This window comes from Drosophila teissieri, chromosome 3L (genome assembly GCF_016746235.2).
Source record: "Drosophila teissieri strain GT53w chromosome 3L, Prin_Dtei_1.1, whole genome shotgun sequence".
Classification (NCBI taxonomy): Eukaryota; Metazoa; Arthropoda; class Insecta; order Diptera; family Drosophilidae; genus Drosophila; species Drosophila teissieri.
The window spans coordinates 216,651-242,816 of NC_053031.1; the positions used below are offsets into that span (position 1 = coordinate 216,651).

At 46.3% G+C, this 26,166-nt stretch overlaps 9 protein-coding genes and 1 long non-coding RNA gene across 12 annotated transcripts; 6 read left to right on the forward strand and 4 right to left on the reverse strand.

Moving 5' to 3' along the window:
* The first annotated feature begins 229 nt into the window (after positions 1–229).
* LOC122615550 (uncharacterized protein C3orf38 homolog) lies at positions 230–1,544 on the forward strand. The gene is made up of 2 exons (XM_043790512.1): positions 230–524; positions 576–1,544. The coding sequence occupies exons 1-2, from the start codon at positions 323–325 to the stop codon at positions 1,361–1,363; spliced, it is 990 nt and encodes a 329-aa protein (XP_043646447.1). The 5' UTR covers positions 230–322; the 3' UTR covers positions 1,364–1,544.
* Positions 1,202–5,438, reverse strand: LOC122615549 (serine/threonine-protein kinase PRP4 homolog). Of its 2 annotated transcripts, XR_006325856.1 has the most exons (10): positions 5,279–5,438; positions 4,798–5,202; positions 3,752–4,721; positions 3,428–3,685; positions 3,120–3,352; positions 2,952–3,060; positions 2,353–2,889; positions 2,063–2,290; positions 1,649–1,700; positions 1,202–1,278 (listed from the first exon to the last, which is right to left on the reverse strand). XR_006325856.1 is itself a non-coding variant. In XM_043790511.1 (8 exons), exons 1-8 carry the CDS (start codon positions 5,293–5,295, stop codon positions 2,087–2,089), a joined length of 2,733 nt encoding a protein of 910 aa, XP_043646446.1. In that variant the 5' UTR covers positions 5,296–5,438; the 3' UTR covers positions 1,796–2,086. The 2 variants fall into 2 exon arrangements, 1 of the variants encoding a protein (XP_043646446.1); XM_043790511.1 differs by lacking the exons at positions 1,202–1,278; positions 1,649–1,700 and having other exon boundaries at positions 1,796–2,290.
* A 309-nt stretch (positions 5,439–5,747) lies between these two features.
* LOC122618580 (THO complex protein 7) lies at positions 5,748–6,874 on the reverse strand. The gene is made up of 3 exons (XM_043795120.1): positions 6,742–6,874; positions 6,569–6,683; positions 5,748–6,500 (listed from the first exon to the last, which is right to left on the reverse strand). Exons 1-3 carry the CDS (start codon positions 6,818–6,820, stop codon positions 5,816–5,818), a joined length of 879 nt encoding a protein of 292 aa, XP_043651055.1. The 5' UTR covers positions 6,821–6,874; the 3' UTR covers positions 5,748–5,815.
* Positions 6,707–10,708, forward strand: LOC122618577 (DIS3-like exonuclease 2). 2 transcript variants are annotated; one of them, XM_043795118.1, is made up of 5 exons: positions 6,707–6,832; positions 6,903–8,178; positions 8,234–9,653; positions 9,709–9,828; positions 9,886–10,708. In XM_043795118.1, exons 2-5 carry the CDS (start codon positions 6,969–6,971, stop codon positions 10,430–10,432), a joined length of 3,297 nt encoding a protein of 1,098 aa, XP_043651053.1. In that variant the 5' UTR covers positions 6,707–6,832; positions 6,903–6,968; the 3' UTR covers positions 10,433–10,708. The 2 variants fall into 2 exon arrangements, with proteins under 2 accessions (XP_043651053.1, XP_043651052.1); XM_043795117.1 differs by having other exon boundaries at positions 6,820–6,908; positions 6,968–8,178.
* An 866-nt stretch (positions 10,709–11,574) lies between these two features.
* LOC122618581 lies at positions 11,575–12,262 on the forward strand. The gene is made up of 3 exons (XM_043795121.1): positions 11,575–11,685; positions 11,734–12,018; positions 12,103–12,262. The coding sequence occupies exons 1-3, from the start codon at positions 11,664–11,666 to the stop codon at positions 12,132–12,134; spliced, it is 339 nt and encodes a 112-aa protein (XP_043651056.1). The 5' UTR covers positions 11,575–11,663; the 3' UTR covers positions 12,135–12,262.
* A 41-nt stretch (positions 12,263–12,303) lies between these two features.
* LOC122618582 lies at positions 12,304–12,940 on the forward strand. Its single transcript, XM_043795123.1, has 2 exons — positions 12,304–12,445; positions 12,560–12,940. The coding sequence occupies exons 1-2, from the start codon at positions 12,430–12,432 to the stop codon at positions 12,865–12,867; spliced, it is 324 nt and encodes a 107-aa protein (XP_043651058.1). The 5' UTR covers positions 12,304–12,429; the 3' UTR covers positions 12,868–12,940.
* Positions 12,876–16,903, reverse strand: LOC122618579 (transient receptor potential channel pyrexia). Its single transcript, XM_043795119.1, has 8 exons — positions 16,307–16,903; positions 15,982–16,225; positions 15,670–15,925; positions 15,310–15,599; positions 14,972–15,240; positions 14,793–14,868; positions 13,998–14,729; positions 12,876–13,930 (listed from the first exon to the last, which is right to left on the reverse strand). Exons 1-8 carry the CDS (start codon positions 16,331–16,333, stop codon positions 12,954–12,956), a joined length of 2,871 nt encoding a protein of 956 aa, XP_043651054.1. The 5' UTR covers positions 16,334–16,903; the 3' UTR covers positions 12,876–12,953.
* A 1,299-nt stretch (positions 16,904–18,202) lies between these two features.
* Positions 18,203–25,339, forward strand: LOC122617989. Its single transcript, XR_006325988.1, has 3 exons — positions 18,203–18,357; positions 19,152–19,322; positions 19,922–25,339. It is a non-coding gene; the product is annotated as an uncharacterized LOC122617989 (long non-coding RNA).
* Positions 18,365–19,145, forward strand: LOC122617987 (nuclear transcription factor Y subunit gamma). The gene has a single exon (XM_043794083.1). The coding sequence runs from the start codon at positions 18,430–18,432 to the stop codon at positions 18,931–18,933; it is 504 nt and encodes a 167-aa protein (XP_043650018.1). The 5' UTR covers positions 18,365–18,429; the 3' UTR covers positions 18,934–19,145.
* LOC122617986 lies at positions 25,323–26,074 on the reverse strand. Its single transcript, XM_043794082.1, has 2 exons — positions 25,932–26,074; positions 25,323–25,861 (listed from the first exon to the last, which is right to left on the reverse strand). The coding sequence occupies exons 1-2, from the start codon at positions 25,963–25,965 to the stop codon at positions 25,389–25,391; spliced, it is 507 nt and encodes a 168-aa protein (XP_043650017.1). The 5' UTR covers positions 25,966–26,074; the 3' UTR covers positions 25,323–25,388.
* Between the last annotated feature and the right edge of the window lie 92 nt (positions 26,075–26,166).

Consider the following 26,166-nt stretch of genomic DNA (forward strand, 5'->3'; position numbering starts at 1 on the left):
AGTAAATATTTACTGTGAATGGGCGCGACATAACGTTTATGCATCAGGGAAGAACGCGATTTTTGCTCTTGAAAACTAACCTTAAAATTGCCATTTCATTTATCATAAAGTGCTTTATAATTTAATAATTACATACCACAATCTTGGTTATAAGTAATTATTTATCTATTCGTTTAATGGCTATTATTGTATTACAAAATATATTTCATATTTAAGTTATGAGCCTCCGCATAAACGAGCATTCACAGCGATATCGAAATATTGCGTCTATAGTGTTGGGTAACACTTTTAAGTGTGAGCGCCAGCTGGAAGGTATCAGCTGATGGAAACGCCAAGTTGGAGAAGAATAACAAAACGATTTAGTTTGTTGCCGCCAAAGGAAACTGGTATATTCGAAATGCCCATTTCGGACAGCCAGAAGAAAGGGCTGCGGGAGTTACTTCTAAATGATAAGAACTTAGCCGTCCTGCTACATCTGGCAAAAGGTGCAACCAAAAATGTTTGCAAGACCGAAGACCCGGAGGGTAAGATTTTATCTCTGAATTTGCTCAATCGATAACTTATTTAACTTGCAGAGGCCCTTCGTCTGATTACTGCACACATTCCTGACATCTACGTACTGCTTTCCAAGCGCGCCATAACGAAGGAACTCCTGTTTACGTATTTGAGCAGTCGACGCGCGGACGCAGCCACAGACTTCAGCAAGGCTGACCTCATAGCTAAGGTTATACAGTATTGGAAGCAGGAACATCAACCAAGCATAGAGCTTTCCGCAGACCAGAATTCCAGCTTGCTTCACAATCAGAGCGAAGAGAATTACCCCATTCACACGATTGCACGGAAGTTCGGCGAGTGGTTCTTCGAGCGCCTCAACGCAGACACCTTCAGTCTCGTGGATTTGTGGGCCGATGCGTCGCTACATCTCACAATCATAGCCAGTGATGGAATCAATGAGTGGGAGTGCGAAACGGCTTCCGAGGTGCTATCGACACTAACGAGCGCAAAGCAGCAGTTCGACTTTTACTTTAATCCGAACCTGACGCACGCCGGTATTCAGGGTCGAATGGATTCCTACGGACAGTTCGTAGTAATCTGCTGCGGCACTCTGCACTCCCGTGATAGCTGCGTCGGAATCTTTGAATGTGCCTTCGGACTGCTGCGGGACCCGTTTGCCGACAACAACTGGAAACCCAAAAAAGTCAAGTGCTTTCTTAAAAGTGAGGTTCAGCCCCCAGAGGTGCACTATCTGAGCTATCTGAAAAATGTTGACAGCCCAAACTGTAAGATTGAAGAAAACAAATGCATTAAAAATGTGTTGGTTAAAAACAATGAGCTGAATCTGGCAGTTAGTCGCTCAGATTAAAGCTTATATGCCTGATACTTTCTTCGACCAACCGAAGAACCCTATTCTTGCAGCGATAATCTCTTCTAGTCTACCAACTAAACATTTTTTGTTTGCCATTAAACAAATTAATATTTTGTATTAAGATTAAAACTTTTAGAACATCAAATTTACGAAAGAAACTATACATATTAAAAAATAATTACTTAAATAATTTTGGTTATTGGGGATCGATAAATCGGAGGGACATACAGCGTTTGAATCTTATGAGGTATCGTCTGCAAAATCGTGAATATAAATTATTACCAGTTTAGCCAGCCACAAGGCCAAGGAAAGCTCGTCCGTAACAAGCGGCACACTGAAATTGTAGTACACATTAATACGATTCACAAAGCAGATTGAAACTTTACTTATGTGTGTTTTTATAGATATATATATGTATATATATATATATATATATATATATTGTGTTTAGCGAATCCGTCACATGCATTTTATAATGTAGCATAAAATATTTATATACACGCAGGAAACATTAATTGAATACCAATATTTTGTATAATTCGGTTCTCAAAACGCGCCGTAGAGCTTAAAACCACAGAACATATTTAGATCTAGTGATTTTTGGTTGAGCAGGTGTATCTAATAACAAACGATAACTAGTAACTAACGTCCGAGTTGGGGGAATTGTTGTCTTAGAACTATGCGAAATTAAATTACGTTTCATTGTTTTCGCCGGTCGATTTACATCTTCTCCTGTATGAATGGGTGAACTAGTGCCTGGTTAAGAGAGATCCGTTTAGCCGGGTCCAAGGCAAACATGTTCTCCAGAAGGTCTTTGAGCTGGGTGACCTTGCGGTGTTGATCATCTGGCAAGTTTTGGTCAGCAATTAGTTCCTGCTGCAGACTACGCGAAGGTTTGACTACAGGCATTACAACAATTTTTTCCTGTATATTAAAAACATAGTATATTAGGTTTTAAATTCTCACATTATCTCAAAAACACTTACCCTCTCGGTGAGCTTATCTATTTCATGGTACAGAAAGTTGCAGCTTTGGTCAAAATGCTGCTCTCTAAACTGGCCTTTTCTGATAATTCGGTTTGGTATCTTGCCTTTAACGTCCATGAAAAACTTTAGCATCTGATTGTTACTCTTCCCGCTAAACAAAATCTTTCCTGTGTATAACTCATAAATTGTGCAGCCGGCAGACCAGGTGTCGATTCCGTAGTCATAGGGAATACCCAAAATAATCTCTGGTGAGCGGTAGAACCGTGATACTAAATACGGTGTTATTTCGTTGTCGGTGATTGCCGAGGCAGAACCAAAATCACACAACTTAAGTATCAGATTATTATCGTTTACCAAGATGTTATCAGGCTTTATGTCCGCATGCAGGATGCCCGTCTTTTTTAACAATTTGAGAGCTAAGAATAGTTGCTGCGTGTAGCTACGCACTGCTTTGATGTGGAGTCCCACATTCTTGCCATACTTTTTAAGTACTTCCCGCAGATTCATTGCTAATGGCTCAAACACCATACAAAGATGCTATATTGGAAAAATAAACATTGCAATTAAGTTGAAACTAAGTTGTTTTGATGATTAATTACCTGCTTGTGAAAGAAGTGACGATACAATCGCAGGCAGTGGAAACGATCCTCAGGATCGGCGTCGTTCAGCTTTTTCAATATTTCTAGTTCCCGTAAGCCAGTTTTATGCCTAATAAACAAAAAAAAAAGGCAATATAAATAGACCTAAGAAGAAAACAAAATTCTTACATTATTTCGTTGTTCCGTATGATCTTAATGGCTACATTAGCTTGTCCCCGAGCTTGGTCTCTGCCACGCACTACGTTGCTGAAGACACCCTGGCCTGTGTATCCATTAACTAGGTAGCGATTGTCCAAAACTTCACCGATACGAACTCGGTAATAACCCTCTGCATCGTCCCAGTTGTCTGTGAGGGCGGGATTTTCGTGTTGGTGCTTATTTTGGACGATTGTGTTGGGTGACTGGTGGGATTTGAACTCGGAATTATTAAATGTGATGAAGAATTTGAGTTTGAAATTTACAATTTTGCGACTCACATCGAAATTGGAATCCACATCTTGGTCGGCGAACATATCCCACTCGTTTCGTTTTTCCTTGACGGAGCAATTTTTTTGGCTAGTCGAGTTATCCATATCTTCCTTTTGCATTTCCGAGCTAAGTGAATTCGAGCAAGGCAGCGTGGGCGTCGGCGTTCTTAAAGGCCTTTCGCGTTGGGATGACTCTTGTGAAGTACTCCGAGACTCGTACGAGACCGAGTTATGGGGAGCTGGCGATTCCTGTCCAGTGCCCAGTTTCTGATGATAGTTACAAGACAAAAACAATCAGTTTACAGCAATAACCAAAGAAAACAGTTTGCCTACCTTGAGTAGCTCCTCGCGCTTCTTTCTACGTAACTCAATGATACGTTCTTCGTCATCATCTTCATCGAAAATGGCAATGTCCACATTCACCTCCTCGTCACTGCTCTCCTTCTCGACCTTATTTTGCCCCTCGCTCAGCGAACCCTTGTACCGATCTCTATCCCCGTTGTCTGTCCCGCTGCGGGCTCCTCCGCGCCCGCTACCACGATCAAAGCCACCACGATCCCGGTCCTTTTGCCGCTCCCGCTCTCGTCGCCTGTCTGACTCAAACTTACTGCGGCTGTGCGACCGCTGATTGCGACCCGGCCGAACGTCTCGCTCCCGTGCACGACCTGGTCTCAGATCAGTGGGTGGCGGCGGCCTATCTAATCCTCGCCGATCCCGGTCTCGGCTATGGTCCCGTCTTTCCCTTTGCTTGTCTCGGTTTATTTCCTGTCGTAGGTCCTCCATGTTGCGGTTGCGGCTTCGCGGTCGAACCTGCGTCTGCTGATCTGATGCTCGGCGACGTGGGGGTGAACGGTCGCGATCCCTCGAACGACGATCCCTACGGCCACGGCTTCTCGGAGCTGCTGGGAGCGGGGATGCGTGGCGCCTTCGCTTCTCGGGCGTGGGCGAAGGGGTTCGCTGGCCTCCGCTAGAATCATCCAACAATATAACATCGGATTCATTTGAGTTATGCGTGGTAGACTTTTTAATATTAGCATGTTTACTGGTTGCAGTAGCCAACGGCGCTGCAGACTTGCTGGGTTGGGGCTGCGGTGCGGATGTGTCAGCTTTGAGCACTGCTTTGGTGTGAGCAACCAGCTGCTGTGAGTGTGTGTATGGGAGATCGCCCTTATCCTCGGCCTCGGGGTCCGACATGTAAGCGCCCAGGCGAGCCTGCAGCAGGGCCTTCTGTCGCATCAAGTCCTCCAAGTTAAGCTCGTCTTCAATAATAGACGTAATAATAGGAGTCGCTGCATCGGCGGGGCTGAAACCAAAAAGGAAAGGTGCGAAGACCACATGAATTACGAAATCACTCCCCAATTGCGAGCCACAATACTCACACATCGCTTTCGCTCCCAGAACTGGCCACCTCTAGGACGGGCAACATCTTATTCTGAATAGTTTTGGTGATTTCTTCAACAAGACTGCTCGGATCCGTCGGCAGCAGGGGTTTGGCGACACGGAAGTCGGCTCCGTTGCGGCTCGCCTTCTGCATGATTTCTGTGAACTTGCTACTTAGCCCGCAATTTTGCGATAGCTTTGGCTTTGCGTTTTCCGGGGCGTCCGAGTCGTTTGAGGACTCGCTTGTGCGGTGGGGGCGCTTTTTTGCCTTCTTCTGCTTCTTGTGGACATGCCTGTCCTTCTCGGACTTGCCAGTCGAGGATTTTTTGTGTTTCTTGTGCTTTTTAGCCTTCTTGTGCTTGGCCCGACGCTCCTCGGTTTCGCTGTTGTTGCTGGAGTCGTAACTATTCGTAACAAAAGCGGAGCAATCCAGGTCAATACACACACATGCGGTCTGCGGGCCTAGTATAGTTAACCTACCTTTTATCGTCGGCCATTATTGGAAGTGTTTAACACTGTTAACTGCGGGTGCGCACACAAGGTGCGTCTTTAGGTTGTACGGTAATTCTTTGCAGATAGCTGGTGAAACTTATAATTTTCTCTTATTCGTCTTCTTCCTCTTCGTAGCTTTTTTAGTGTGACTGCATGCCCGGAAAAAGAAAATACGAATTAAAAATACCTCCTGGACTTATAGAATTATTTCTAGTATATTTGTAAGTAAACTAGATAAAGAAAAATAGTTTAAAATTTAATTTTGTAATATATATAAAACTAAGAAATAAATATAAATAATTTTCAATAAACTAAGTATATATAGAAATAAGTAAATAAACAATTAAAGTGAAGGTCCAAAAGTACCATTTAATAATTTAAATTTAAAATCAGTTTTCATCTTGGCACAAGTCTAAATTGGGAATAAAAATAATGGAATTCTAAAACAACAGTTGAATATTCGTATATTTATATTTCATGACATTTTATTTAGCTGTTTTTCATTTATATGCTAGTGTTTCTAACCTAACTGGCTACAGCTACATCCACGTCGTGCTCATCCTTGTCAATGCTTAGCTCAAGCACCGTGTCCTCTTCTACGGACATGGCTTTGGAGTCCTCAGTGGAGACTGAGTGAAATTTGGGCTCGCCACGGACTCCGTCGAACTTTGTGGGAGTGCTGTTGTTGAGATCGTCGTCTTCGTCGCTTACCTCCATGATCCCATTGTCGTCCAGGTCAGGCTCAGAGCGGGCATCGCAGTCGCTGGACGAGGAGGATGTCGAGGATGAGCTGTTGTCCTGGTCCAGCTGCTGTTCCAGCTCGTGAATCGTGTACATCAGCAAAGTGAAGTCATTGCGTCGTTTCTGAAACTTGCGCTCCATCTTGAGCTTCTTTTGCACCAAGTCGTCAATCTCCCTCTTTATGGTCTCGATGTGCCGCTGTGTTTCGCTGCGGTCCGGCTGGTCCTGGATGAGCGAGGCCAGCAGGTCGTACTCCATCTTGTTCTTGCGTATCTGCTTGGCAGTGATTAACTCCTTTTTACTGGATTCGATTTCCGCCTTTGCCAAAACAATACTTTCTTCATGCTGTTCCACCAGTTTTGTGTAGTTCTCACGCTCGCCGTCGATCATCTGTAGAGTCTGTACGTTCTTCAACGCAGTGAGCTTGCACTGGGCGAACTGGGCCATCAGGCGGTCATACATGATGGGACTGCAGTTCGGAAAAGATGAGATACTGTAGTACAATGTTTTAAATACGCGGACCAACCCATTTCTTACTTGCTGTCCGGCGAGTCGTTCGCCCACTTCAAGAACTGCTTCAGCAAGACTACTATCCTCCGATCCTCTCCAGTTCCATCTCCGTCAATCAGCAGGCGCTGCTTTATGATTTCCTCTGGAAGATCAGTTTAAATATCTATTTCCAAATGCGAAAATAAACAAAAACAACTTACCGTCATTCATTTCCACTAATTTCTGAACAACCGCAGCGGAGTGTGGCCGAAGCTGACACTGCTCCGACATCCCACGCATTACGGTCCTACTGTACTTGTCTTATAATTTTAATTTCGCGAAAGTATTCAATTATGCCTTCCCTTTTATATCCTGCCCATAGCCAAGTGTAGTGCCAACAAATCTCAGACATCAACGAGTCCGGTTTACTAAGTGCACTTCTTGCAGAATGTCGGAAACGTCAAACGTCGACGTGGATGCGGACAGGAAGCGGGATGCGGATCGAGATGGCAGCAAGATTGAGGCCCTCCGCCAGCGCTCCCAACGCCTGACTGCCCGCCTCCAGCAGACGCAGAGGGAGATGCAGTCCAATGCAGCCAGCAAAGGCTTACCGGCCGACAAGGTCGTTAATCGTCCGCAGCCGCAGAGGCGCTGGGCGGAGACACGGCCAGAACCCCACCAAGCCCCATCTGCGCCGACCAACAACAGGCAGGCCATTTCTTACGGTGCACCAGGATCCGCGCCAGCACCGATAGCCATGCCGTTGCCCTACCACGTAGCAATGTCCTACCAGGCGACCATGCAGGTTCCCGCCCCCCAGCCACATTCGCATATGCATATCGTGTCCAGTCCCAGCCAGCAGGTAATGGCGAGAAAGAAGTCGAAGCGGGCGCTTCGAAATGAGGTGGAGGCTCTTCAGGAGATGGTAAAACGTCTTTCGCACCTCTCTCCGGATGTTAACGCGTATGCCTGCCAGCTAATACGTCAAAACGAGATCCTTTCCCAGCTGGAGTGGAGTCAGACCAGGTCAGAAGCACTGCCGCAGCAGGTTGGTTACCAGCAACTACCTCAGCGCATCGACGGCGGAAACGAGATGATCCAGCAACATTTGCCTCGGCCACTTGAGGGGCGGCATCGCCACGAGTCTGAGGCCTCATCCACGAGCAATGGTAGTCATGCACAGCAGCACCCAAAACAAGGACGAAAGCAACGAAATCGCAAGAAAAACGATGGATCCGGCAGTAATGCGACTCAATCGCAAAAAACCGAACTGATGGCCATGCAGTCATACATAAACAAGATTGTCCAGCATCACGTGGGCGTGGACCACCCGTTATCGGAAGACCTAGTTTTCAAAGGTAACTTCTCCGACCTGGAACAGCATGCGCAGAAGCTAGTTGCGGCGGGTTATGGGCGCATTGTAGAAGAGGAGATCCGGGTGAACCGCAAGAACAACAGACAGGCCTTCATTATCATGTCCACAGACCGAGAAGCACTCGAACGAGATGGCATCGTGCTCCTGCCTGTGGCCCGGCGCTATGCTTTCGAAGGTGACAAAGTGCGAGCATTCGTTCTAAATCCAGGTGCCCAGAGCAGTTCACAGACTGCTGAGCCCTCGACAGGAGGAATAACTGGTGGAAAGCCGTCTTTATCTCTTGGTAAGTTTACCGGCTAATTTATAATACTGTCGACTGATGATAATATCCTATCCAGCGGATGGTGAGGAGCTTTCCGACGATACCGAGTCCCAGGACTCTGAGTCCGATGCCGAAAACGTGATCGTCATATCGTCGGACAACTGTCCCAAAGCGTTTGTCATAGCTATAACTAAGCAAACTGAGCTCCGCCAGATCGTGGGAACCATATCGTTTACGAACCCCACCAAGCTCTGTGACGACCAGCTATTTTACAAATTCCGACCGTACGATTTGCGAGTCCCTATGGTCTACGTTCCGAAGAACGCCTGTGCCGCCCACATCGGAAATAAGCAGCAAGTAGACGTGTCGGGCCTCTTATACCTGGCCCATATACTCGAGACGGATTGTAATGGGCACTGCATTGCTGAACTAATCCAGCCGGTTGGCCGCGTGGGTAATTTGGACGACGAACTTAAGGCAATTCTGTTTCATAATGGACTTCGGGATATAAAGCCATTTGAGCAACGTTTTAACGACATGTATTCCCAGCCGCCACCTCCGATAAGCAAAGACGATCTGCGTCAGCGAAAAGACTTAAGAAAGATGTGCATATTTACTATAGACCCAATGACTGCTCGCGATTTGGATGACGCCGTTTCTATTGAGAAGCTAGGCGAAAACGAGTATGAGGTTGGTGTCCACATATCCGATGTTTCCCACTACCTATTGGAGGACAACGAACTGGATAACATAGTGAAGGAACGTTCTACATCTATTTATTTAGCCAACGAGGTAATCCACATGCTGCCTCAGACTCTATGCATGCGATGTTCCCTTCTTCCTGGGGAAGACAAGTTCGCCTTTTCTGTCTTTTGGCGGATAAATGGGGAGGGAGCCATGCTGCAAAAGAAGCCTGAATTTTGCCGCACAGTCATCAACTCTTGCTCACAATTTGCTTACGAGCACGCTCAAAAGATCATCGACAACCCTAATGAGCGGTTTACCGAGAACGACTTCCCGACCATCCTGAATGGATTTAATTCCGATGACATCAAAAATAGGGTGCTGTGGCTACACGACATTGCGAGCTCCATCCGTAAGACACGTTTCGACAACGGCTCACTCACAATCAACAATGCCAAGCTACGCTTCGTACTCGATCCAGTAAGCGGCGAACCGCTGTCATTTGAAGTGGAAAAACAGCGAGAGGCTAACCGCTTGATTGAAGAGTTTATGCTCCTGGCCAACCAGGCAGTCGCCCGCTTTATACACGACTCCTTTCCGGATATTGCTGTACTGCGTAACCACCCTCCACCACTTACTAAGTCCCTTAAGGCCTTACGAGAAAAGCTTCTTGCTCTGGGATTCGAATTGGACTACAGCTCGTCTAAGGCGCTCCAGGAGAGCATGGTGCGGTTGTGCAATGAAGCGCCCAATCCTGTCGCAATGAATGCCTGCCTCAGTCAGCTTTTGATGAAACCAATGGCCCGGGCAACGTAAGTGTCTCGTTTTTCAGATAATCACTCTTCTCACAATCTCTTCCCCCTACAGATATTTTTGCAGCGAGGGTAAAACGGAACCGGCCGACCTGTGGCACTACGCCTTGTCCATACCCATATACACTCACTTTACTAGCCCGATTCGTCGGTACCCAGATATATTGGTGCACCGGTAACTGTCACTTATCTTTAAGGTTCAACTCTCGTACTAACATTGCATTCTTTTTAGACTTTTGGCGGCTGCACTTAAATATTGTACACCGCCTAAACGTACGCCAGATGAGCTCCACGCCCTAACAAAATTAGCCAATGAGCGCAAGTACAATGCAAAACTGGCCGGAGACGACTCTGGGAACTTGTACTTCAAACGCTATGTTCACAATAAGCAGGGCATATACATGCGTGCTGTGGTCATTGAAATATTTCAGCATATGATGAACGTGGTTACTCTAGAGTCGGGCCACGTTATAAGCATTAACTACAAAATGCAAAAGGTCCTTGTAGACACGCACGGCGCACCCAATTACATTCTCATTACCGAGCGCAACTCAAAGCAGTCACCTCGGAAGCTGCAGCTGCTTTCCTTGGTCCCCATTTGTCTGATCATTTGGGACAATAAGCTAACTGGGTTTTTAAAGATGGGAGAACAAATTCAGGCGAAAAAGGAGCAGACCACCGGATGTAATTCCTCCCGCAGGAACAAGCCAAAGCAACAGCAGCATCAACAACAGCAACAGCAGCGTATTTTTTCAATGAGCCACCAAAACAGTTTATAACTTTACACACAGATGGAACCTAAGTTTTGTTTAAGAGATTCCCTCTGTTTCAGCCTCGTTCATTGAAAGTTTTTTACAAAATCGAAATATGCTGAAATTTTTCTCTTTTGAACCTCATTGTGGGTCCGAGCTTTATGCTTGGCAAAAATTGACTCTGTGATGCTTACTATTTCGGTTTGCATATCATAATTAGCTTTGTAAAAATATGTGTACATATGCGCTATGTAAAATCAAAGCTTCACTGCAGCTTAACAATAAAACCTAGTTAACCGAATATGTACGCACTAAGCTAATATTTTAATGTTTGTGGATTTACTGGAACTCCCAATGATGCCCTATTTGCATCACGCTGACAAATGTTAATCGAAAATAAAGGTCATTTGGGGTCAAAAGCGATAACGTTACCGGTGAAAGTTGTTTAGCATCAGGTTTTATAAATTCATTTGCAGTCGACGCAGAAGCAGAGACACCATCTGAAATGGCTCCTGTCGGAATATTTGGTATGTTGCCCAGATCTTGGAATCAACGATTGCAGCTGAGGGTTTCTTTTTAGGTATCGTGCTGCTTTTAATTGGAACTATCCGCGGTTTTCCCTCATTCGATAATACAGGGAAACTTCAGCCTAGGTTCCAATGCTTGCAATCCTGCTTAACTACTTCTGAGTACAATCCTGTCTGCAGTAGTGATATGGTGAGCTACGATAATGAGAGCAAATTGAACTGCGCCATCCAGTGCGGGTTAAGTAAGTTAACACAAGTCTCTAGATCGTATCGATGTATAACTACTTCCACTTTTCATGCAGATATCCAACTTGCATACACGGGAAAATGCCGAAGACCACCAAGAGAATCATTACCGAGTCTGTCCAGTACTATCAGCGAATGAATAAAATCAAATGCAAAGAGCACAACATTCAAGATCAAATTAAATGTTTGTTACTCCGTTTTGGTCGCTCTATTTCGGACTCAGAATTGTCGAACGTATGAAACACTTCAAGTCTTAAACCTCTTAAATCTCTATGAGTACCGGGTATAATACGAAAAGTCAAAGTTTGATGACGTACACAAGCTGCACGTATGTATGTAAGAGAATCATTAATCAGGTATAATTGAAAATAAATTTAAACACCCAATCGGGTAGGCAGCCGGCCTATAAATATGCGTCACTGGGTTTTCGGGACCTCAGAAGTGCCTCGTATTCCAAGCGAAGCGGAAGCAACCAATCTCCCGAGATGGATTGGATCAACATATTCGGTAGATGTTGTGACGCCCTGAGATCAGCAATATGAGCTTAAACTCTAGTTCCAGGTCTTGCTCTGCTATTGATTGGGATGGCACAGTGCCACCCACAGTTTGATAGCGGAAACCCCTGGTTGCGACCCCAGCCACCATTTCAGCCTCCGACATCTCCGGATGCAGGGAGCACCACCCCAGCAAACACTGTGCAAGCAACCACCCAGTCGCCGCGCTACTTCGCCTGCTTCCATTCGTGCCCGGCCACCAGCGAGTACAACCCAATCTGCGGCAGTGATAACGTGAACTACTACAATGAAAACAAGTTCAACTGCGCCTTGAGCTGCGGCTTAGGTGAGTACATCAGGCAGGCAGTCCGCCTCCCGGAATTCCATTCTAAAACGACGTATGCACTGATGCATACCATCTTCATTACAGACATCCGGAAGGTGCACGAGGGCATTTGTTAGACTTAGTCCAGATCACTTGACTTCAGTTAATTTCTGTATGTAAATACGAACGTATTGCAAATACTCTATTCGACGTCTGATCGATGACATCATAAAATCGAATACAAATACATATGTACATACATAAATCTTGGCGCTGTTACTGGTATATGGTCGGTGTATGACCCCAAAAAACTCGGAATCTCGAGCTCCCAATCAGTCGCAGTCGGGTTGCTTGTCTGTTCGCCTCTCGCGCTAAAGTCTCTATCAGCTATCTGTTGTTTATTGAGATTTTGAAAAAGTAATTCTAAAAACAATGGTTTACGTATGCAGTAAGTCGGGGCCAAACATTCCCACATATGTACATAAGATTTCCTTTAAAGTAGTATACCATGTGCATTTGTACATATTACATATATCCATTTGTACGTACCTCACGTTCGCAGCTCTTGTGGCGTTGATCTTTCCCGCCTTGTTGTTGGCTGCACCTTGGGAAAGCCAAAATCCCAAGTCTCAGGTGGAATACATCAGCAACGACAAGACAGTGGCTTCTGGCTACGCCAAGCCCAACATCGTGCCCATCACGCAACCGCCGGTCGTGACGCAAACAGCTCCTCCACCGCCTCCAAATTCCAAGAACTTCGCATATAATCCGATGACGCAGAGCTGGACCCTGATTGCGCCAGGCGATCCGCTGCCCAATAATGACACCCTTGTCTGGAACCAGAACAATGACAAATGGCTCACTCGCTAAGCAATTCAGCAATCAATGGCAATGCTTTAATCATTGTGTTTTAATGTCAAAAGAAATAAAACTAATTCACTGACCCGGTGTAGGAGTTAGCGGTGGTGACGGTTGTGACTGGAGGCCACGGACTGACCCTGCTGCCGCAGCCGGCACAACTCGTCGGTACTGTAGTTCAGCTTGCGGGTTGCGTTTTCTGAGAAACGCTCAAACTTGGCCACTAGGTCCACCAGTTGCGTCTTGATTGCCTGCACCTCGGCGTGCACTGCGCTTAGGAGATTTGCCTGATTCTTCAGCTGCACTGTCCCCTCCGCATCCTGGCGGCACTGCTGCGGCACATTTGTAGTGGATCGCGGACGCAGAAGCTCGTGCATGTGAAATAAATTCTGCGGAGTCTTCTTTGTGGTCTCTGTGGCAGGTTCTGCGTGGAGGAAATCCGTGTGGAGCGGCTGCTGCTGCCGCTGCAGACTGCGGCTAAAAATGTTGTAGTTGTTTTCGAACTGGCGTCGTCGGAGGCTCTGGTTTCTGTCGCGCCGTTCGGCCACCAGCTTGTAGACATTTAACTTTATGTCCTCCGGCAGCTGATTGTCCCGGGGGTCGTTTGGCCGTATAGTGAACTGAAGTTTGTCACGGGAGGTGCGCAGCAGAGCACTCCGCTTACACAGCTGAATGATGTTGGTGGGCGCACTTCGCAGCAGGCGGGAGAAGAATAGGCTTTCCAAGCGTGACACAAGCTCCGCTTGGCGCACGAGACGATCAAGCGTGGCGCTCACTTGCAAGCCTTGGATGTCGCTGACGGCCAATCCTACCATGAGATTGGTTAAAATTACTGTAACAAGAAGCACGAAGGAGAGAAATATGATGTGAGCGGTAACAGGGAATTTGACCGCATAGTCTCCATAAAAGATGTCTTCAAACTCCAGTTCGCCAGACATCATGGTAATAGACTTCAGGAAGGACCATGTGATGTTCTCAAAAGCAGGGTAGTCATTGAAGAGCACGGCAAAGCTGAGTCCAAAAGCCACCAGCAGGCATATGTAGGCGAGCAAGAATTTCGCGAAGTTAACGGCCACTAAATATGCACAAATGCAAAAGCATTTTACAGATTATATTTTCAGCCTTTGATGCAGCATAGTTACCCTTTGTAAACATTTGAACATATACGCCAAATATGGGGAATCGTCCCACCAACATCATTAGCTCCAGCCAGACGAGCAATATCACTATTGCTGCCACGTGATGCTGCCACACCGGCACGGCCTTTAAGTCGTCAGTTCGCACGGTCTCCGGGGATACACATAATAGCACACCGGTCCCAATGGTCCATTGCAGCCAGTTCTCCCAATATTTTGCGTAGCCGCGAAGACCATGTGCCATTTGAAAAACCTCTTTCCCCAGCAGAATTAGGTTCAGTATGATCACCAGGTATCCAATAGTACCCACGTAACCTGGAGCCACGCACAACTCCTCTGCCTTGCAGTTGCGGACGTACACCCGTATTACATAGAAGGTGAACAGGATCACGAAAAGCGTATGGTATGCCAGGCTCATGAGGAAGAACTTCCGAATGCGACGCCACTTGAGAAAGAGGAAAGTTTCGCAAAGCGGGTGCATGAGAATGCGCTTCTGTCCCACTTCTATCAGGGAGAGGAGTAGCTCGGTTTCTCCCCGATCCATCGAAGAACTGGGCACCAACAGCCTGAAGTCTAGCTTTATCTGACAGTCAACGTCACCGATTTCCTGATCGTTCGCCTTTATCGAACAGTCCAGCTTTTGCATTAGTTTTGGTATTATCTCTGGAGTGCGCCTTACTATAAATGATAGTGCCGACACACGCCCGTCAGTTCTGGCGGTAATGTCCGCCCCGTGTTCTGGGAATAAAAATGGCGATTTAGTAATGTAGATATTGCTGTAGATATGAAGCGGGTTCTTGCCTATGAACGTGTACACACAATTGCTAAATTCATTCAGTGCTGCAATGTGCAGCGGTGTATACCCATAGTTGTCTGCCTGTAAGTGATAATCATAGATTATTCTAATTATCTAGTTTCAGGAACGGAAGCTTTAATTAGCCTTTATTAACGCTTTCCAGAGTTGGGGATCTGCCCCGTACCTTGTTAACATCCGCTCCTGCCTTCAGCAAGGCGTTGCAGCAGTCCAAACTCCGCGACTGCTTAACGATGGCGGCGTGTAGCGCGGTTCTACCATCTCGGTAGACGGCGTTCACATTGGCTCCGTAGGATATGAGTAAGTCCACGGTGCCGATTGACTGCGAAAGGCAGGCGAGGTGCAAAGGCGTCTGATGGCTGGCGTTACGGCAGTCCACCTCAGCACGGTGTTCGAGAAGCAAGCGAGCACATTCCACGTAGTCGTTTTCCGCAGCTGTCATTTGGGGATTTAGCGATACATTAACTGAAACTTCAAAGCATTACCATCCTTGCTCCTACTCACCCAAGTGCAGGGCCGTGACCTTTCCCTCGCCAAACTGCGATCGCACGTCGGCGTTGTGGCTGAGAAGAAGCTGGACGCATTTGGCGAATCCTGCGGCGCTGGCGGTGTGCAGTGGAGTTTCGGTGTATACCTGCGGTGTATTTGGGTCGGCTCCGTACTTCAGCAGGATCTCAACGCAGTCCACTGCGTTCACATCGATGGCATAGTGCAGAGCGGAACGCTTTTCGATCCCGATGTTGATGCTCGCCTTGCGCCGCAGCAACAGCAGGATGCATTCTACGCTTTTTGAGCTAACAAGGAATCTTCTGATTAGAACTGCTGTGCCCTTGTGTGGAGCTCCGTTCTCAGTCGGCCTCTTACCTGGCCGCACAGTGCAGCGACGTCACCTCCTTCCTGGCATCCCAGCGATTGGGGTCAGCGCCAAAGTCGAGCAGCACCTTGGCTATGGGAGCGTTTGCCCGACAGCAGGCGAAATGAAGTGGGGTTCGACCCCGACTGTCTGCCACATTTGGGTCCGCGTTGTAGTGCTTTAGTAGGAAGAGAGTATTCTCCACGCTCCCGAATACCGAGCAGCAGATCAGGGCCAGATTGCAGTCAGCAGAGTCGGTAATTAGATCTGTGGGGGAGTTAGTCTGGGATACGTTAGGTACCGTGCTGTCACTCCGTACTCACCCAGAAAACCGCCAGATTGAACCATTTCCAGGACATGCTTGCCGCCTGGAGCCTCGGTCAGGGTTTCCCTAATCTCCTCGAGGTCCCAGAGGATCTGGTTCTGCTGTTGGCGCGCAAATATCTCGTGCGCCTCGTCGCTGAAAACGCCGGCGCTGTTGGCCTCACTGGAGATGCTCCGCTTGTCCAGGAGCAAGTCCACTTCCGCCGCCTGATCGCTTTCCGAGTTCCACTTCAAGTCGTTTTCCTTCCAACACAAACAAAGGCATTGCAGGCGGCTGTCAGCGAGATGCGGTGCAGGCCATGTAGGCCAAGTTGTTTTACTTACAATTATTGAAAAGCGCACGTTCTCCATCTTAGCGTCCACTTCTGTCTGCTGCGATTTGTTTACACTCCCGTGGCCCAAACAACAATAAACTTTTGGTTTGGCTGCGGCCGACTGGCTCCGGCTGCTGTTCGGGTCGGCCCACCCTCCTTGGTCTTCTTGGTCTTGGAGGGTATTGGAGGGGTCGATTACTAACTCGCAGAGATGGGCTGCGATCGCCAATAAGTCATGGCACGCAAATAATTATCCCCAGGCCAATATGTGCGGACACTCAAAATCTCTTGTGCCCCTGATGTGAGTGATATTGCAGCATGTGTGCGACGTTCACTTGTGCGAACGGTTTATTTGGATATTTGTTGGAATATCTGGATGTCTGGCGGATTCTTCGCACCGCTGGCAATCTGTGCTAATTTCTCACGTTCGCAGCTGCTCCCCCGACGTCCTATCCTCGCAGTTGCCACCGATCTACTGATCTAATGATCTCCTGATCAGCCACTGGATACCGTAATTGGGTGCACGACCGACGGCAGCAAAGTCTTACGGCGAACTAAACCGATCGTTCCAGCTCTCGGCCTCCAGCGCCAACACTTCGCAGTTGTTCATTGCAAGTCCACTTGCCGTACGGACGAGCTAGCAAGTGCGTGTGAATATAAGGCAAACTGTGAAATAGCCCGCCAACAACCGTCCGTCGCAATACGACAGCCCTGGTACTGGTACATGGCCATATTCAACTTGAAATACATTAAAAGCAAGTTAAGGGTACTATTTCGTTAAGGAATTCCAACGGAATGAAAATGATTGAAGCACCGCATCTTTAAATGAGTTTTGTATAATAGTGCCACTGTGTTATTAAAGCAAATTTTGAATGTGGCTTCACTGCCATTTAAAATGAGTTGTATATTATGCCATCATTGCGGTTTGAAACGGTTTTTTTTAACGAAATAAAAACTAGTGCCGCCACTGCGGTTTAAAATGTGTTTTGTAGAGCGCTGCCACTGTACTTAGAAAACAATTGTCTGCAGTGGTGCCACTGTGGCTTTAAATGAGTTGTGTATAGTGATGCCACTATTCGTTAAAGGCAAATGCCGTATTTATGTTTATGGTTTATGAGTTTTGTAGAGTGGTGTGTTTTTAAGTTATTCCTGAAAGGATCGGTTACTTGCATGCGGAGATGCGCCTCGATCGCAAATAAGTTATGGCACGCAAATAATTATTACCTGGCCTATATATAAGGAAAATCGCTCCCTAATTAGAGCGATAATGTTACATGTGTGCGAAGTTCACTTGTGCAAACGTTGTATGTGGAAATTTGTTAAAATATCTGGATGTCGTGCGGATTCTTTGGAACGCTGGCAATCTGTACTAATTTATCACGATCGCAGCTACTTCTTCAAAGTTCTACTTTCGCAGTAATTGCGTGCCCGACAGAAGGCAACAAAGTTTTACGACGAACGTAACCGGTCGTTTCAGCTACGATCTTCAGTGCAGTGGTTCATTGCAAGCCTACTTGGCGAACAAACAAGCTAACAAGTTCGTATGCATATAAAACATACTTTGAAATAGTCCGCAATAGATCTACATTTGTTTTTAATTACATAACTATAATTTTGAATGCATAGAATACATTAATCACCCCTCGTGGGACTCACCCAAGCAATCCAGAGTCAGTATATTATTGCGGTATTTTTTAGGACTTTTGTTTTACATTAAAAATGGACGACTTGATGAAATAAAATTGAAAAGCACTATTTAAAAGTGAATTTTTTCGCCATGCCGTTGAGGGCCGCTAAAATATGAAGATGGAGATCGCTTTTTAATACACAAGAGCATTCTTTTGTGGACTTATCACGATCCGTAGCGCAAGCATTCGGGCAGAAATCGTCCCCAAAAAGCAGTCTCTAAATCCCAACCGTGACAAGAAAAACGGACAGCTGGTGCGGGCAACGCTATATAAGGGCGCGCAGTCAACGCGCTCTACACAGTAGAAAAGTGTGCGTTGAAAAGAACAGACGTAAGCAGTTCGCCAAGAGATTAGTTTCAACTACGGAGTGAAGGTGTGTGTGTATACCAAATTCTCAATTTTCTCTTCGTGTCGTCGCAAACAAAAACCCTGTAAAATCGTCGAAATGGTGGCGTACTACGACGAGTGCGACGCTGCCGAGAACCCCAAGACCCTGACCGACTGGGTGCGTAACTTCCGCGTTAAGCGCCAGAAAATGCGTCGCAAGTTGAGAGGCGCTGGCAGCGACCTACGCGTGAACGCCATCTTGTCCACGGCGCTGCTCCACGCGGAGCACGAGCTGCGTAGAAAGCAGCAGGAGCGCTTCAGCCGCTGGCTGGATATCCAAACACGGTTTGTGCCCCACGGCAAGACGCACTGCGCCAGTGACGCCTGCTCTGCAGGGGCGGTCCCGAGCGCCAAGGCTGCCGCGGAAGCAGAGGCAGAAAGCAATTTATGGAGCAGCGAGCTTAGTAGCCTCGACAGTTTTATGCGTAGTTTGAGCAGCAACAACGGCAACCATGGCGACAGCAACAACAATCACAATGGGAGCAACAGTTACACGGTCGCCAGCAATAACAATAACAGCAACAATGGACAGCACAGCTGCGCCATTGCCGTGGCCAGTTAGTTAGAGAGAGACGACCGTATGGACCACACTATATATGTATTCACGGCTGACACATACCCATCCATATATACAAAATGGCGTCAGGATGGGGGAGAACCGTTCGGTTTTCAGCTGCTCGCTCGAATCGGAGCGTGTACCTTTGTTCAAATACGTAGCTTTAGCCCTACCTGTCTTCTGTTAAAATAGTTTTATTACGACAACCAATTTCTCATTTGCAGTCGCAAACATGTGCAAGGCTGTTGTAGATTGTAAAGAAAGAATGAACGATTGGAAGAGTGTAAGGAGACGCTGAGCAAACGGCCTTCGAATCGAGAGTGGTGTGAGTCATGGGCGCTGCCACCAGAGATCCATGCGAAAAGCCACCAGACATTGGTTCCGGAGCACACTCGGTTTGTAAATAAGTTAATTTTTTTAGTTAAATTACGTAGCTTTATGAGTGTGGCGAAATAAGAGGTCGCCTACGGGCATTTCAAACGTCACGAAATCGGTTAGAAAGAGACAAAGAAAAACTCGAACACTTACCCAATACATACACATCTATACATCTACATGCCGTGGTGGTGTGTGTGTGTGTGTGCATGAACGCTCGTGCTATTTTTGTGTACACCAAGTTGAGCTACTTTTGTTGTCCGATGTGTCGAGAAATTCGATTTCGAATTCAATTCGAACGTTCGTCATCGCCATTTCTGCGAGATAGTACATACGGTTCATATTGAATCACTAACGCTAGAAAACGGGCAATATTGCAAAGTAAACGAGTGAAAGTCGAAAACCCAACTATAAACTGTAAATGTACTTAAAGTAAGCATACAGAACTGATATTTGATAAAACCTAAAATAAAATTATTGTAATTAATAACTGTTAAAATGAACGTTGCCTTTATTTATTATTCACCCAAACCAGACTCAGATTTGTTGCTAAGCAGGCACCAACCAACCCTCTCCCTGTTTGACATAACCCGCACCTATAATCAATTTTGTTTTGCAGTTTCCTGCTCCTCGCACGTTAATGGCAACGATGATGAGGAACGGAACACAAACAAGAAACTACGTCGCAGTGGGCCACTGAATGAATCCGTGTACCGGTAGCAACAATAGTTCGACTATGGCTGGTACTGGTAAAGAAGAATCCTGAACCCGATCGTCGCAGTGACGATGGCGTTGCGTTGTAGAGTTACTGAGTGAGTCTCAACGTCTGTCCGAGTCACCCCCACCTCCACCGCCAGGCACTGAGTTCCGCAAACCAGCCGATGGCCGATTCTGCAGAGATCGCCGGAGCAGGGAGCAGCAGCAGCAAACACCACCGAGTCTCCTCTGCATGCCAATGCACATGCAATTCAGTCGCAGCGGACAGAACATTGGGGACAAGGCGGAATGCGCGCAGCAGCAGCTCCAGCTCGCATCAGCTTACCTGCGTTTGAAGCTCTCGTGCTGTTGCCAACCACCGACAATCACCACCTATTCTGCATTGAACGCTTCGCAGCTGCTGATCACCACCCACCCATCCGCACAGATACACGGTATTTGGTATATCAGCTGCGAACAAAATATTGCTTTTTAAACAAATTTCCAGAGAAAAGAACAGCGGATAATTTATATAGCATCGAAACGACATTGAGGAACTCCTGTTATCACTGCGCGTGTATACCGTGTGGAATTGTTCTTGTGATAAACAATTAAATGGCAGGCGTCGAGTTTCTCATCTTTCTTCGCTTGGTACTCTTTGCTGGACTTCTCTTTTACAATTTATGATTTTGGCAAGCGATTATTGGACCCTTGGCATCCGAATCCCCATCTCCCTAATCAATAGGCTAGATAAGGCCGTTTTAATCTTTGTAGCTGCATGTCACAGTCGATCGGTTCCTGTGGGTGCTTTTGTTCGATGGGATTACTCTGCGCTCTTCAAGTATTCACAGTCTTGAGCGCACCAGCCGAGGATCTTCCAAGAGAATTTAATCGGGAGCACGATTAACAGAGTTCGTAGACTAGGCAAGACCATCACTTTTCGTTTATTTTTCCAGCGTTGCATCGCAGTTGAACGGTGCCTGCGGGCAATAATGAATGGAATCGTACGAGGTGGAATATTGAGCTCTTCAATTCTATGGCCCCAAACATCAATAAGATATGAGATAAAGCGTAAATGGTGTTTGATACATAAGTTCGATCAAAATGCTGCTTTACATTTTTAGCACATTACGGATGGCTCCTGCGACAGCTACTCCTTATTTCGAAGTTTTCTTTAGTATATATGCAAAGACGCATAACAACCTAATGCGTGGATCAACTGAACAAGCGTAGGAGCTAAGATAAATGCAACCGATGTATTTTCTTTCGTATTTTGTAGAAATACATATTCATGGACTGATAATCTGCATGGAATACCACGTCGCCGCTAAGGGCCGGCCCGCCCAGTTCATGTAAATTGTTGTTTTTACATCTGTCCAAACAATTTTTCTGTCTTGTAGCAATATGGCTGCAGTTGAATGTACCTGCCCATATTCACAGTCTGCATATCATGAGTTATTGATGTCCAACGCAACCGTGAAGCTTCGAACATTTTGAACAGACTCAAATCTGTACATCGGCCTCCGTAATGAATGTGCAATCGATATCCTCTTCTCTCGTATTTTATAGAAATACATATTGTGGAACAGCTAAGATGCTATGGAATTGTGCCACGTGGTTGGACGACACAAACTTAATTTAAGTATGGAGAAAAACATTTTTCTGTCTTGTAGCTCTTGCAGTTAAATGTGCCTGCCCACATCTCATCTATATCTTCTGAGTACTTGGGACTTTTACAGCGTTTGAGAAATGGTTGGATCTTCACATTGCGCCTAAATCACTAAGTTTATCTTCTTTCCCAATGACATAAAGGCTTATTTATGAATTCATTGCAGTGTTTTTACTAAGACATTGGTTTCAAGCAACCAGTCTTATCTATCACATTGTTGACTCACCTGTGCACATTTGCCTGTATTGAAACCAACCGAGAACATGTAGCAAAATTTCTTGAGGCAATGGGAATCAAATGCCAACTTGAAAGCAATAACACCAACACTAAGTCGTCGCAGTCCAACATCCATACTACACGTCGAATTCGAATTGAACCCGAAGATCAGGTCTGAGAACCTAACTAGAACCCCGCTTACACCTGTTTTTCAGAAGTTTTCTGGCCAGGATGTGGATTGTTTGTAACAGAAAGAAACTACGTTTGTCTTGGGCGTCGCTAGGATTGGCCGGGGATCGTTTGACCCTTCCTAAAGTGAGATCCTAAGTAGCCTTAAATTTATTTTACAATTCTTACAGCGGTGCCGCACAGTTGAGTGTGCCTGTGGGCATCGACTTAGCAATATTTGAACCGAAGGGCAGGGCAGTGGACCGTTCCGTAGATGAAGATGTACACCGCTCCTAGCTGGCTGACTCTACTGCTGTGCTGCTGCAAATCGTTAAAGGGAACCCAAAACGATGCATCAAGTCCATCCAGTTAGGCTTCTCTTCCTAAGCACAGATCACCTGCGCTACAACGACAACCAATTCAAGCGCACCTGCTTCTGCAAGCGAGCACAATACGACAATTGAGCATCGAAGCACAGAAAGCAAGCCAACAACCAGGTTAATGCTCCCTGTGCTGACAATGAACTTTACGCTTTTACATTGCAGCCAAGAAGCCTTCTAGTGCATGTTCAACTACCAGCACAGAGCTTCTCAATGATTGGAGTAACCATTGTTCTGACCGCATCAGGCCCTGACCGAGTCCGATTTGGGTGCCTTTGGTCGCAAGATCTACACGAGCATTGGGACAGAGCCAAAACAGGAGCGCTAATCTAGCGCCAAGATGTGCTGAGCTGAACCTAAGCACGTACTGCATTGCACCGCACAGATATGTGCGTTCGGTCCACGCTAAAGGGAATCAAATGCGTTTGGACCGAGAGCCGCTACACCGCACCATCACCAGTATTCGCTGTGAAGTGAGCTGATGTGTTGTCGTTGTTACAGGGCTGCTGCTGCAACTGCGCCACAGGTATCCTCGCCTAGCGTCGGTAACTATCATTTGTCAATTCTAGCGGTCGGCAGTGTACATCAAACATTGAAGTTTCCGGAGTGGCATGTCATGTACCGCACATGGGAAACCAACACTGATCTGTGCTCAAGCATTCGATTTTGAATCTGAAGATTGCCAGCAGCAACAGTTGGAGACTATCGACGCAGACTTGCAGAAAGGACAAAGCATTTCGCTCATCAGCGGGTTGTCGTTTTACTTGCATTTTCCTTCCGTAGGTAGCCCAGAATTCGAGAAAACCCATATCCATCGCAAAGGGAAACAAATGCGATTAGTGTTCGAAGACCAAACTGGGTGTCCAATGAGTCGCGCCACGATCAGCCAGTTGAGCCCATAACTCCTGGCCCGCCGATCATCGTACCGCAAAAGGGAATCAAATGCGAGGTGGTACTACAGCAGTCGACTTCCTTGTTGAGCTCCTGGTTTAAGTCGAGCTCCCAACTGAGCCCCTGGTCGAGTTCTTTGCTTCAGCGTTATTATCGTAAAGGGAATCCAACGCGATGTACAGCAACAGCGGCAGGCAGGGTCACCTAACACACAAAGGTATACGAATATGAGCAGAGTTCTAGTCCGTGCAATTGCGCTTTTCAGAAACCTCTCACAAACTAATCTGCACGTGTCTGAATCTGGCTGCCATGCCAGGCGCGCCTCCAATCATATTCGACATGTTGGTCTCAAAGGGAATCCAAGAGACACGCGCCCCGCGGTACAACCAACTGAAGACCACCGACCACCTTTTTATTTTATTTTCTTAGCTTTTTTTAAACCTTATATTGCAGATTTGCTAATCAAAGTAACGAGCCGTTCGAACCCAGATTCAAAAGATTTTGTTATCCAATATCAAGCATTTTAGAAGTCATTTCCTGTTAATTTTTTTCCTTTAGTGTTTTCAAATCTTATATTCTAAACGAATCGTTTCATTCTATTGTAATTTATTGCTTGTAAACCTTTCCTCTAAAAGTCAATGCAGACATCCGACTTCGCTGACGATTGCATCGGGACTGCATTACCCTGGGATAGACGGTCCGGTCTAGAAGTAGCCGCAAGAGTCAGTTATATATCATTACCGCATTTAGCGCAAGATTTGTGGCAGTGAGATGAAGTGGACGCAGCGTACATAGACGTGTCAGACGCAAAGGACCATTTGAGACCCGTACCAAGGCAGGGAGAGCAGACATACACAGGCGGAGGCAGTGCTGACATTCAATACCTTCGAGTTTCAACACTCTACCTTTTACCCGTATTCACTGGGCATTCAATCACCAAATTCGCATCCTGGGTCTATTTGGAGCATATAAGAACAACACACGGCGTAGGAGCACACACGCTTGGGTCATTTTTAATATGAGAAGTCCTCAAATCCTCCTCGGATCATTCTTCATAATCTGCATTTGGAGCAACAAGTAGACTGGAGGTATCATTTCTTCGCTAAGCACCATCGATCCGCAAGCGTTTCTCAATTTCGCAATACTGGCTTGGGATAGCACCTAATTCTTTCCGGTTTTTGGCACTGATGACGACTTCAATCCTTGTTTCAACCCGTACCCCTTCGAATCAATATAACAGTTGGATTGCATACATCTTTCGCTTCGCTACACACTGGTCGATTCTTTTTCTCTGTGAGGACCCCTCGTGAGGATATTAGATTTGTTGAAGAATGATTCTCTAAACTGGACTGCGGCGTGGGATTCACACTACTTTAACCACCGACAGCGGCATGGGAGTAAATTTGGACAGCGGCGTGGGATTTTCGGCTCTCGACGACGGCGACGGACTTGTGGAAACTTTCAGACTGCGGCGAGGGATGTAAAGTTTCGCAACGTGGGATTATTAGGGCGTTTAGGCCAGGGCGCTAGAAATAGTATTCTTTAAACTGCTGACTGCGGCGTGGGAGGCGGAAATCGGGACTGCAGCGAGGGATCCGTGGTTCTGGACAGCGGCGTGGGATTCTTATGAGATTGGACGGCGGCGTGGGATCCTTATTTGACGGCTGCGTGGGAGTATAGGACTGCAGCGTGGGAGTCTTTGACGGCGGCGAGGGATCCTCTTCGGTTAAAGATCATGGGTTTAGTTTCTCGGCAAATTGGTCAGCAATCGCATTCCACATACATGCGTGTCACTTCATTTATTGATAGTTCAAAGCTGATATACTAAGGTGGCGTGATCAGCATAATCACGCCTCCAAAAATACGCATCCCTGACTTATCCCCTATATGGAAAATCATCATTGAGTACACATTTATTTACACTTCTGGAATACCGGAACGCAACCCCAATACTTATGCCGATGATCCTAATACATGCAACGATTCAAGCGCACAATAAATTGATTTTTGAAAAGAACGCAAATTTTAATTTGGTTTATTGGATTTTGGGAAAATTTCATAATCGCTCAAATGGAAAGGTTTCCATAAGGATTAGTCTTGTTATGGACTGTTGTATTATATGTTGGATAAAACGTTCCATTATTTTTGCCAACGACAAATGCTGGAGTTCCGATTCTACCTTGGGATGTTTGGTTTGGTTGGAAAAAGCCTGGTACTCCTGGTTGGTGATTATTACTGGCTACCCAGCCACTGGGAAGACCTGCTCCTTGTGCTGGAACGCCATGAGAACCTTGATTGGTGTGAGCCCACGAACGGTTCTGAGGAGGAGATATAAATCCGGGTGCCTGAAGAACCGCCGGCGCATTCCAATTGGTAGTTTGGACAGCTCTGGTGTAGTTCTTATGTCCAGAGTTAACCGCCGAGTGATTGAATCCGCCGCCATAGGTGCGGGCGGGCGCGAAGGATACGGAATTTGGGCGACGAAAAACAGAGCTGGCTAATATCAAAGGCTGGAACTGCAGATGGCCAAAAATAATAGCTGAGTAGAAAACTGGTATTTTAGAAGGAACTTTCACACAGAATGAAATATATGTATGTATGTACTGTACCCGAGATTACGACCAATTGATAAGTCGCCTTCATCTTTGCAAGTATTCTCTTCGAAATTCAAAACGGAACTGTTTTGGGAATCCATTTCGACATTGTCTACAAGTGCGTCAAGCTAGGTTATCTTGATTGTTTTACCCCTTACTTGCAAAGTAAAAGAGTATACTAGATTCGTTGAAAAGTATGTAACCTTTGGAAGGAAACATTTCCGACCTTGAAATACATAAGTCATCGGGA